General features: G+C 48.1%; 1 protein-coding gene across 9 annotated transcripts in view; it reads right to left on the bottom strand.

Annotated features, from left to right (window-relative positions):
* STRBP (spermatid perinuclear RNA binding protein) overlaps nt 1-12331 on the bottom strand; it is a 155617-nt gene that overhangs the window by 36830 nt on the left and 106456 nt on the right. For 7 of the 9 annotated variants that reach the window (XM_028715983.2, XM_028715978.2, XM_028715979.2 and 4 more), the window contains 5 exons: nt 11217-11375; nt 9423-9557; nt 8500-8640; nt 5892-6015; nt 4541-4591 (listed from right to left, as the gene is read on the bottom strand). In XM_028715983.2, coding sequence (XP_028571816.2) covers nt 4541-4591; nt 5892-6015; nt 8500-8640; nt 9423-9557; nt 11217-11375 — 610 coding nt within the window. Of the gene's footprint in view, nt 1-1112; nt 1627-4540; nt 4592-5891; nt 6016-8499; nt 8641-9422; nt 9558-11216; nt 11376-12331 lie in introns of those variants that run through there. The other 2 variants (XM_028715980.2, XM_028715981.2) reach the window with 1 other exon arrangement.

Raw genomic sequence — 12331 nt, 5'->3', positions numbered from 1 at the left:
TTTCTCGAGAACAGTCTCCTGGATCTCAAAGCGAAGCAGGTATGTGCACAGGCAAAGCCAATGCACATGACCCAGCAAATCGCCGCTTTTGCTTTCAATGCTCGAATGTTAAAGGAAAAGGGCAGATACTGGCCTATGGCTGAAACGGCTAACTTTCCACAGCAGCACTGGACGAGACCAGGACAATTAAGGTAGCAAGTTTTCATGGGGGACCGTGTTGCTGCTTCAGATTCTTAGAATTGTACAAGGTTGTGGGTGGGAGGGATGGGGAAAGGATAGGCCTTAGTTTTAGCTCTGAAAAAGGGGGCAAAAAAATTCGCACCAATGAGCTACAAGATCCCAGACTGAGCGAAGGAGGCCACAAGAACATCCGTGAGTTGGGCTCATTTATTTGAGGTTGGTTTCTTTTTTTAAAAGGTGTGTGTGTGGGGGGGGTGATTGGAGGAGCAGACTTTGGAATTAAAGGATCTAACTATTGGAGCATTTAACTCCCAGTAGATCTAACTATTGGACTTTTATTACATTCCAACGCTCTCACTTATGGTCTGAGAACTTTCTCAATTTGGATTATTTGATATGCCTGACTCATTTGAAATTTGAGGGGCAGGGGAAGAGGACATTCGAAACTTCTCTATAGCCACCATCTCTGGTTCCCAAAGTAGCAAAATGAATCCTAACACAAGGAGAGAACATATTCTGGATCAAAAGTGTCCAGGTAACCCCCCTAAATTAGCAGCAGATTGCAGAGTATGAGCAATCTGTCGCACGTAGACATAGCCCGCATTATCGCTGTAAGTGCTAAAGAGATAGGAAGTCCTTCCAAGACCTGGGGTGGCATATCCTAGAAAGGACCTCACAAAACCTTCACATGGAATTCATTCAAAGCTTTCTCTTTGAAGCAGTAATTGAGCCCATATTCTACTGGATTACATGACTTGGTATTTACAAAGCTAAACAGGTTTTTCAGGGGGTGGGCCTTCTTCTTCTATTTTATTTTTAGTGCAGAGAGTATGTTTTTTAGAGAAGCAGCTACACCACATATCCAAAGGCCTAAAGGTGACAGGCACACGGAGGCCATGGCCCTGTGTTAGAAAACAGGCGAAAACTCTCCATTACAACAAGAACTGGTTTTATTATTCCTTTGTGATCAGCGTCTTATACTCTATACATCCTTCACAAGTTTTTTTTTAAAGTTTTACATAATTTGGGTACTTCACTTAAAAACAATGATTTTAAGCATCTAAGTTTATTCCCTATAACAGAAGGCTAGTATAAGTTATTTTGGAAAAAAAATGAGGTAACCATTTTCACAGACCATTGTTTGCTTGCTTCAAGTTTTTAGAGAACTAAATTTGCATTTTCTTAAAATAAAAAAGTAGGAAAAGATGCTTCTTTACAAATGGTTTTTGCTCAAGTATGCGTTGAAAGAAAACCAGGGTTAAAAGCAGGCAGGATGTCCTGTCAATCTGCCTGTATCACTTTTACTTCTAGCATTCTGTACTGTACTGCAGTGGTCAGCCAGCCAGAGGGGACTGGTCTCTGCCATTTGCTAAAAGAAGGAATAATGGGGCATTGGGTAGGTGGGAAGTTTCATAACTGGCAACAGAAGCATTCTCTTGGGCAAACCTAAAAAGAGAAGAAACCAAGAGGACTCCAGGTAAGTCTAACCACTGGAAAAAGGCAAGTTGTCTGTTTGCTTGTTTAACTGAGACAAGAGGAAGCTTCCTAATTTGGCCTCCTGGTGGCTACCCAAGGTCAAAGCAGCCAGTATGCTCAGGGGGACAAGGTCACCCTCCCCTGAAGCCAACTCCCTCCCAAAGCAGACCAGAGCAGACAAGGAACAGGAAGTGGTTCATTAGGGGCCTGCAACTAGTTTTGTTGTTGTTGTTGTTTTTAAAGGAGAGATTCAGCTAGAACTTTGGCACATACACCAGGGCAGGCTGGAGTTTGTTTCACAAGCCTGCTATGGTGGCAAATACAGCATCAACACCCTGCTACATGTGTGGAAGGGAAGCGCATCCGAAAGCTGTCCCTCGGGGGCATTCACACCCCTCCCTCTGCAGAAGACCTCAAAGCAGACAGGGGAAATGCAGCTCAGACAAATAATTTGTGGGAGTTTGTCCTCTTAGGCGGGGGAAAGGGGCTGGAAAGATACAACCAGGTCTCTCTCTGCCTAATTTAACATTCTTGTGGCCTCACTAAGAGTCTGTTGCAGATGCTTGTTTTGTTTTGTTGGGGGAGGGAAAAAAGAGAGTAAAACAACAAGTGTTTCCTGTTTGAAGGGCCCTGGGTCTTTTCACCTACATGTTTCTTTTCAGAAATCAGAAAGCAGCAACAGCAGTTATTCCAAGAAGATCGAGATGATCAGGGAAACTTTCCCAACATGCAAACAGCTTCACAGAGGCAGAGAGAGAAAGAGAGAGAGAAAGAGAAGAAAAAATGGGGGAAGGTGGGTGGGTGGGAACCTTACAGCCAGGAGCAGCGCTTCTGTCCCCAGACTCAGCACCACAACCAAGCAGTCAGACATTTCCCAAAAAGAGTGGTGAGGATCCTTTATGCAGAGAATGAGGGCAGCATTTCTCCAGGCAAGATGCTGGGAGTCAGCGATGGGCCGTGTAAGGTGGGAGGGAGAGGGAAAGGGGCAGAGAACGACACAATTTTAGGTGCCCAATTACCTCAGCCGCCCCCCCCTCCTGAAATCCTGCCCAACTTTCCAGAGCTATGATGAGAGAAAGAGGCACGAACACTGTGGCGCTCTCAGCCTTTTCTCCAAAACTCCACTAAGGCAGCTCCCATTTCTCCACTCTGAGGTGAGAGCCCAGTGTCTCAAGGGAAGGGACTAAAAGAGCAAGATATTAAAATCAGCTGCAGAAGCTCTCCTTTGCCTCTCTGAGCTGTGGATGTGGGGAAAGGCTCTCTCTGCGGCTGCCCCTTTTGTGCTCTGGAACGGCTCTTGCCGCTAGGAATATAGAACTACAGAACTGCCGAGTTGGGAGGGGGCCCCCCAACGGTCTTCTAGCCCAAAGCAGGAATCACAGCTAAAGAATCCCTGATTGATAGCTAGATTAGATGGTTAGGATTCCCCCCTAATGCTGAACTAAAGAATGGCTTCCATTTCCACCCCTTTTTGGTTTTGCCCTCTGGTGCAACAGAGACCAAGAGTGCTCCGTCTAATGTATTGCTCTCCATATATTGGAAGAGAGCAGGGCTTGCACATTCCCTCAAACTCCTCTTGTTCTGGCTGCTTTTAAATGTACAAGGAATGGTCGGAAGAGCTGGCTGTGACTTGAGTTTCCAAAACCCCTAACTGGCTGCCCCCCTCTCCACTTTGCCAAAAGCAGTCTTAAGAAATGCAGTGTTCAGACCTGCAGGAACCTGAGTTGCAGGAAACGGTGCAGGCAAACAGCAGGCCTTGTTCTCTGGGAAGGATGTATCCTCAAAACAACAAAAGCTTCTGACTCCTTCAATGGAGGAATGTGTCACAGCAAATGATTCAGGGAAGGGGGGCAGTTGGGATTCTACAGGATCCGGACCGTATCGCTGACTCCAATGGGCTTTGCTCTCATTGCTGCATAAAACTACATTCAAAGTAATCCAAAGAGCCAGGGGTTTTCCCCCCAATTAAACAAGACAAGGTTGTTGTTGTTGGGTGGGGGCCAGCATGGGGGGGGGGGAGAACTACACACTTTCGGAGGAAGGAGTGTTGAGGTTCTTTTGCTCAGCACATCAAGTGGCACTGCCTAGTTTTTTGTTTGTTTGTGGGCAGGAGAGTAAGCAGAGCCAGTTGGACTTGCTCACACAATCCTGTAGGAGGAAGAGTTCACACATTACCTTGCTCAATTAACAGCCATTGCAGCTATTGTTGCTCAATATGAGATCTGCCGCTGTGGACCGCTGCCTCTCGCCAAGCCCAGTTGAGGAGGAGAAGGGGTGCACAGCCTCAGGTGTGTGAACTTAACCACCACAACAGCTATGACTCTGTTAACATGAAAGGGAGCCAGGACTGTGTGGCTTCAACACTGTGTCTGTGTGTCCCCAAAAATAGAGCAGTGACAAAGAACTGGTTCGCTGCAGATTGCAAAGAGGACCCAAGAAAGCTGTACAGCCACCAATAAGCCAGCCATTTTGGGGGAGAGTTGGGCGGTTCAAGTCAATCAAGCATTGGCCCTTCGGGTTCCTTTGAATGGAGTACGAGATGGCTGTAAGAAGGTAGGAGAGCTACTCAGGCAGGGGAAAGAGAGGTTCAAGTTCTGGTATGAAAGGGGAACAGGCAGTTAGAACAAGCAACCCTTCCACAGTCAGGCAGAAGCAGCAGGAGGAAGGAGGAAGCTACTCCAACCAGAACAAGAGCCACGGCAGGGGCCAACAGCCTTCCAGAGAGACAAAATGAGGTGCTGCGGTTTATCAACGTCGCTGGGGAGTCAATGATTCCTCCCAGGCCGCTCCCAGAAGCCTTTGGCTCACGCCCCACGAGATAATAAATACTGTACATACATACAACATGGCCTGTGGGGTCACGTAAGGAAGAGGCTGTACATACCGTAAGCTGGTGCGGCAGTAGCTGTGCTGTATCCGTAGGGTGCCCCATAGCCTGCAACAGAAACACACGGAGGGGGCAAAACTGATTTGTCATGGCAGAGTGTTGAGAAGAAGCAGATACTTGAAGGGACCTCAGAAGAAGCCTTCAGGCATTTACACACTCAAGGAAACTCGAGTATCTAAAGGAAAAGCATCCCCTGCCCGGAAGCTGAGTGGGGCAGTTTAGACTATTGACACCCTACCTTAAACTGAGCCCCAAGGCAGCTAAAACAATTCCAAAAACTTATGGCAGAGAATCTGGGTGGGAAACCCTTCTGTTTTTAAACAAACGCCTTGACAAAAATGCAAATGTGCAGACTCATAACCAGTGCTTTTTCTCTAGAAAAATAGGTACTGGTCCTCACCATGAAATTGTTACAGCAAGTGCCACCCCTTTTCAACAAAAAAAGAGGTACTGTACTGTGTACCCTTGATTGCCCCTTGGGGAAAAAAGCACTGCTCATAATCCCCAGGTTTGCTTGGTTTTTTGGGGGGGAGGGTGGAGAGATCTTCAAAAATGTAGGAAGTCTCCAAAGGTTTGCATTCAATGAAGATGGAAGCATCAATTTAATCCAAAACAGATAGCCTATTTTGTTATTCCAAAGTACATTGCTGGCTGCAGCTCTGCCTAGCCACCACAAAGTGCCACGGCACATTTTGGGGAGGGGGAGAGATATGGGAGTAGGTGGCACATTCATTATGAGCAGAGAAACATGCTTAAAGCACAGGCCAGTGTTACCTGCTGGGTGCTGGTGAGCTTAAAAACCAAAATGGGATGGAAGCCTTTCTATCTATCTATCTATCTATCTATCTATCTATCTATCTATCTATCTATCTATCTATTATATATCTATTGCATTTACGTCCCACCTTTTTCTCCAGGGTGCTGAAGGTGGCCTTGGGGGAGGGAGGTCAGGCTGAGAGGCCGTGACTAGCCCAACATCACACCCAGCGAGCTTTTTGGCCAAATGAGGAATTGGACCCTGTTCTCTCCCAAGTCCTAGTCAAGACACCTTAACAACAAGACCACCCTGGCGCTGCTCAGAATCCTATCATCCTCTCAGCCAGGGTTGAGGTACCTGTGACATTCTAAAATCTTGCTGGCCTCCACCTCCCATCACCCTTGACTGTTGGGGCATTCTGGCTGCTGGGATCTGGAGTGCAGCAACTCCTGGAGGGTGTGGGACGAGTTGGTCCCCATTCCTGCCCCATGCAAAGCTTGACCCAGTGCTCCCGAGATGTGGGGTGGACCTCTGCAGCTGGGCTTGGCTCTCCGTTGCCACAACTGGGGGACAGGCTTGGCTTGGTCATACCTGGTGCTAGGTAGCCAGTGGCAGCTGTTGCCCCAACAAATGCGCCCCGTGTGAGGGCCCCTCTCCCTCTTCCTCGAGCCACTTGGACCGCTGCAGACATGGCTGTGTTTACGATCCCTTTTGTCTGCATGGAGAGAAAAATGCAGATGAGGCACAACCAAGGAAAGATGGATCCCAGGTAGCTGGACACCTGGGCTATTCAGGACACCCAGAGACTGTTCTCAGTGGTGCTCAGAATCTGGTGCTGCCTCCTCATTCAAGAGAGCACCAAGCTCCTTGAACACAAGAGCATAATAAAAGTCTGCTGGATGAGGGAAGTGGGTCCTTAGTCCAGCATCCCGTTCTCAGATGCCCCAAAGGGAATCATGCAAGCAGAAACTGAGCACAAGAGCAACTCTCCCCTCTTGTGGCTTCCAGAAACTGGTATTCGGAAGCAGAGCCATCATGGCCAGTGGGTTAATGAGAGGCCTCTCCTCCGTGTATCTGTCCAATCTCCTTTAACATCATCCAAGATGGTGGTCATCCCTGCCTCCTGTGGCAGGGAGTTCCACTGTTTAACTATGCATGAAGAAGTACTTTATTTTCTCCGTCCTGAATCTTTCAACATTCAGCTTCACTGGATGTCCCCAAGTTCACATGTTATGAGGGAGAAAAACTTCTCTACCGACTTTCTCCACGCCATCAATTATTTTTATAATTTTTCAATAATAATATCGGGCCACCTCTCATTTCCCTTTTCTCTAAACTCAAAAGTCCAAAACGCTGCACCTGTCCCCTTGATCACCTGGGCTGGCCTTTTCTGACCCTCAATGCTTAGGGTCAAAATAAAGATCTTCCCCTCGTTTTGTAGCACTGGGGACAAAATGTGTTGTGCTCTGGAGCTGCAAAGCATCCCTACAGTTCTTGGCTCCTTCAGGCGGTCTCTTCCTCTCCAGTGTGTTTGCATAAAGAGCCTGAATCCAATACCCTTTTCACGTTATAACCATCTTATTCCTTAATTACCTTCTGGCTCCATTTGCTCTGCTCTTCCTCCACAGTGGAAAGTAAATATGCTCTGTTCTGGGGCCTGGTTTTAGAAACCACATACACACAGGGGACCAGGCCCAGCCAGGGGCAACTTATCTGCACACCCTCTCTATGATTCAGGCACTCTGCCAGCCTACCCAAGGCTCAAATCGCCAGTTCAGCTCACGGCAAGTGCCCAGCTGAAGCTGGAAAGCAGGACAGACGCCCTCCAATGACCTCATTGTGGCCTGGTCATTGGGGGAGATAGGAAGCCCAGAGCACTTGCTCTTTAGATGTCCCTTTTATGAAGAGGCCCGTAGTGAGACCATTGACCTCCTGCTGGTGAGGCTCGCTGACCTCCCAGAAAAGCAAAAATTTGACCTTTTCCTGTTAGGCAAAGATTATAAGGCGACCCGGACGGTCGCCAGATTCTGTGTACAGATCTATAGGTGCAGACCATCCCCCGACCCAAACTAGTGAGTTAAGAAAATCCCCAAACTCGTTTCCATGGGTGACTCTGGGTCATCTCTCTGCGGTAGCTTATCTTAAAGTTTTAAGTGTCTATATGCTTATCACATTTATAAATTTTAAATTTATTGTTGTACATCGTTTTAAATGTTTGTTTTCCTTCTGGGATTGTACCCCCAAGTGTGTTTTATAAGCTGGTCTCCGACCCTAATAAATTATCTTGCTTGCTTGACTTTATGGTGTGTGTGTGTGTGTGTGTGTGTGTGTGTGTGTGTGTCCACCCCCCACCCCCCGGGCAGAGCTTTCTTGACTCTGGTCTCATGGTGAAGGGAGCAGCCTCAAAGGAACCTGGAAGAGCCAGGTCCCTCGTACCTGGCAGTTCCCAAGATATAAAAGGCTGCTAGATCAGTCCAGCATCTAGTCCAGCACCCTGTTCTCACAGAGGCCAACTAGATGCCTGTGGAAGACCAGCAAGCAAGACCCCAAGCAGAAGAGTTCCCTCGCCTCCCGTGGTTTCCAGCAACTGCTATTCAGAAGAACTGCTGCCTCCTGCTGTGGAGACAGAGCAAAGCCTAGGAGCCATCAATCGCCCTGAAACAAGCTGACAGAACTGGAGGAGGAGACAGCATTTTCTCTGGTTTCACTGAAACAGAAGGCTCAGACTGAGAACCTCTGCTGCCACAAACTGGTTGCTGGATCTGACCATCCCACCAGGAGAAGCAGCTACCTGGGCAGCTTCAGAGCATCTTTGCCCAGTGGACCCAAACCATTTAAGTCAAGCTGGCATCCTCCAGAAGATTTGGACTGCGAGTTCCTGTCAGTGTTGATTTGTGCTGGCTGGGGCTGATGGGACTTGCAGTCTCAAACCACCAGAGAGCACCACGCTGACAAAGACTGCTTTAATCAAGGCTTTGAAACAGGTGGCTGACCTGCAGCCCATCAGCTGGTGCGTGGTCCAACTCCTATCAGCCAGCATGGCCAACGGGCAGGGATGGTGGGAGCTGCAGTCCCTCCAAAAGGAGAGCTAAAGGTCCCCTGTCCCTGCTAGAAAGTTCCAAAACCAGCTATTGGGTGTCAGCAACCTCGTTTCTGCTGTACTGGCCAAAAGGAAGCGGCTCTGACAGACAACCCTCACCTGGGGCAGCATCTTCTTCTTTTTGTTGGCAGCTGCGTTGGGGCCAGAGAAGAGCTTCTCGAGAGCTGCCAAAGCTGCGCTTGCCTTGGCCACCTTCTTGTTGGGACCAGCCCCTCGGAACTTCTGCCCATCTACTTCTACCTGGAAACAAGATGCCTGGTTTTACACCTGCCGCTCTGCGTCCTCCGCTGGGAGCCCCCCAGCCTCTGCTGGGGGCCCTCAAGTCCACTACTCTTTCACACTGGCACATCACAGCAAAGGTGGGGAGAATCTGGTGCCCTCCAGAAGTTGCCGTACTCCAGCTCCCACTATATGGGAGCTGCTGATGGGAGCTGCAATTCCATCACATCTGAAAGGCCACAAGATTTCCTCTCCTGCCTCACAGGTTACCAACATTTGTTACCAAGTCTACGCTCCACAGCAATACTTCCGGGGGCCTATATAAGATGATGCACATGATATCTGCTGTACCCACACATTTCAAGGTGCAGATTTAAGACATTTTAGGTGTTCAGCTCCCACCCTTTGGAACTCCCTGCCAACAAACACCAGGCAGGCGTCTTCACTGTTCTCTTTTTTGCACCTGCTAAAAACATTTTTGTCTAGGCAAGCCTGTACAGTCATGTAGAATGTCCTTTGATCTCTGTTTTAGCTTGCTGTTGATTTTTTTAAAACATGTGAAATCGCAGTTTTTAACTGGTTTTACTCATAATTTCATTGTTTTGTTCTCTTGGTAAAAACAAAACAATCTCCACCTCAAAGTGCTTTACAACCAAGCAGTACATAATTCCTATGAAGTAAATAAATCAATTCTGTTGCCTGACACACTCTCTCTCTCTGGCCCAGGACTTTGTACCCCATCAAAAGGTGCGGTAAAGCAAAACTGAGGCCAGGAGGCCACCATATGCTTCCCCCCTCCTCACCTCCATCACGAAGCGCTTGTCATGGCTGCCGCCTGTCTCTGAAATGAGCTCATACTTGAGACCTCGCCGCTTCTCATTGAGCTCCATCACCGGATTCTTGCCACTAGCTGTGAGGATGGGACCCTGAGTTCTCACCTGAGCGAAGTAAAATACGTCAAAGTCAAGCAAATCAAACCGAACTGACCCAAGACATGGACACACATACTTCTAAGGCAGGGACAGGCAGACTTCAAAAGCTTGTTCCCCACCCCACAGACCTCAGGGGCAGGAGGAGGAGGAGGGAACAGTCAGGATTAAGGAACAGGAGTCTGAGTATTCCTCAGCTGAAGAACTTGGGGGGAGTGGGGGAAGGAGTCAGAAATCCTTGGTGACCTATTGCTGGTAACCCAGAGATCTTCCAGGAGGTCCTGACCTCTGAGTAAGGCATGGTTAGCCAACTGGCAAAGACACAAACACACACACACACACACACACACACACACACACACACGAAATGCAGCAACGAAGACAGCTGTGCTAGCAGTGCCTGTGGACCACATGAATCACTGAGCTAACACATCCTTGTTTCAAGTTTCTCATGTTGCCATAAACATGTATGTGTAAGCCAACATTTATACAGCGGCCCTCTGGCTTATAAAACTGTGTGGCAGCTGTTAAACAAAGCCCTATGAGGGATGGCCTGACCACTGTATTCCAGGCATTTGGTAACGTCAAGGCTGCACTGCTGCACTGCGCTCTGCGTGGGGCTGCCCTTGGGTCTGGTTCTGAAGCTCCAGCGACTGCAGAGTGCGGCGGCCAGATTGCTGGTGGGGTCACCTGGCCGACAATGTGTGGCACCCTTGTTGAGGCATTTCAATTCTAAAAAAGTATCTCAGGTCGAAGGCCTGGAAAGACTTGGGTCAACTGCTGCTGCCAGTCAGAGAAAACAGTACTGAGTTAGATGGACCTGTGTGTGGCTATAGGATTTTCCCCACATTAGTTTAGGGAGGAGGGGCAGTGTCTGAGGCTGAAAGAGAACAAGGTCTTCAGCTGTGGCTGTAGCCTGAAGCTCCAGTGTTGAGCACGAGATTCTCTAATGTTCAATTTTCCCATTTTGAGATGAAATTCTAGACATCACAGAGAAAAATGAGTGGATACAGATGCAAGTTTCTAAAGGAGGTTCAAGCTAGGGAGGGAGCTGTATAGAACATGCAGCAGCTAAAGAGATTGGGGAAATCTCTTTACTGCCAGAAAGATTACCGCACAGAGGGAGGAGGAAGATCCCAGAATCACAGAATTCTAAGAGACCACAGGGTCATCTAGTGAAATCCTCTGCAATGCAGGGATCTCAACTAAAGCATCCCTGACAGATGACCATCCAATCTCTGTTTAAAAACCTCCAAGGAAGGAGACTCCACCACCTTCCTGGGAAGTCCATTCCACTGTTGAAAGGCCCTTATCCCCAGAAAGTACTTCCTAATGTTTAATCAGAATCTCCTTTCTTGTCATTTGGATCCATTGGTTCAGGTCCTGCCCTCTGGCGCAGCAGAAAACAACCCTGCTCCGTCTTCCAAGTGACAAACCAAGAGCCCTCCAGACTAGGTTGATGGACTCCCAATTCCCATCAGCTCCAGCCAACATGGCCAATGATTAGGGATGATGGGATTTAGTTGTCCAGCAATATCTGGAAGGTGCCCTGTTGAGGGAGCCTGAGACACAGAAGCAGGAAGCATTTGCACCCTGTTCTCACTAGCTCGGCCTCTCCACCTATTTACTATCTCCCACTTCCTCACTGGATGACGACTGAACAACCACCTCCAAGGTAGCAGAGGTGTCGATTGTAGAGTTTCCAGTATTATTGCTTGAGTTTGAAGAGACTGTCTCGTTTTTGCCTTCAGTGTCTGACTTCTCATCAGAGCTCGTACATTCCATGTCCACGTCGAAACCGGTGGGGTAGCCCATTGCTTGCAAAACCTGCAGGTACATAAAGAAAGAAAAGAGAAATCACATTTGTGACTAGGTAGGATATTGAACCTGCCCCCCCTCTCTCCCCTTTTAAGAAAAACCCGAACACACCATGTGTTTAAGGTGACCTGAATTGAATTCCGTTGCTTGACTTGTTGAAGAGGAGGAAGGAGCAGCCTTACCCCAACCCAGTGCCAACTCAGTAGGCCTGATGGGAGTTGTAGTCCAAAGCACCTGGAGGGCACCAGGCTGGGAAAGGCTGAACTAGAATACTTCCTGTGCCCAATAGCAGCTTCCCAGCGCTGCTGACCCTGTGGATACCATGAAGCAGGGCTGCAAATACTCCCGGGTTTTGTAAAACAAACAAAAAACAAAACTAAACTAAATTTAAATATCTGCTCCTAGAAGACATTGACTCCTGAATCCTGTACAAATTATTGAAATACCCAGAACTTTTCCTGTTTTGTTTTGCATTTTGTTGTGTTATTGCCTTCCTTAGTGGGCTGTGCAAATCGCTATTCTGAATAGTACTTTTTATAAGATCAGGTGAGGGACATTGGGGACAGGTTTATGGAACCCAGTTGGGGGTGGGGTGGCCTGAAGAAGTTTGGGAACCACGGAACCTAAACCCTTCTTTATGGTCAGTCTGCTACATTCATGAAATTATCTGTGGCAAGCATGCTGCATCCCCGCATCTAGAGGAAATTGAAAACGGTGTGATTAAAACGACCCAGAGTCTAAATGTCACTGCTTTACATGGGGCTTAAACCTGTTTTGCCTTTCCATGGATTGCGTGCAATAAGCAGCAAGGAGAGGCAGTATGGTGTAGTGGCTAGAGTGTTGCACTTGGACTTGGGAAACCAGGGTTCAAATCCCCACTCGGTGGAACAGACTTCCAGGAGAGTTTTCAAGCAGATGATGGATGGCCATCTGTCCTGTATGATCTAGTTGAGATTCCTGCATTG

This window comes from Podarcis muralis, chromosome Z, assembly GCF_964188315.1.
Source record: "Podarcis muralis chromosome Z, rPodMur119.hap1.1, whole genome shotgun sequence".
NCBI lineage: Eukaryota > Metazoa > Chordata > Lepidosauria > Squamata > Lacertidae > Podarcis > Podarcis muralis.
Note: the sequence above shows the minus strand (reverse complement) of the source record. Positions and strands in the feature narration are given on the sequence as shown.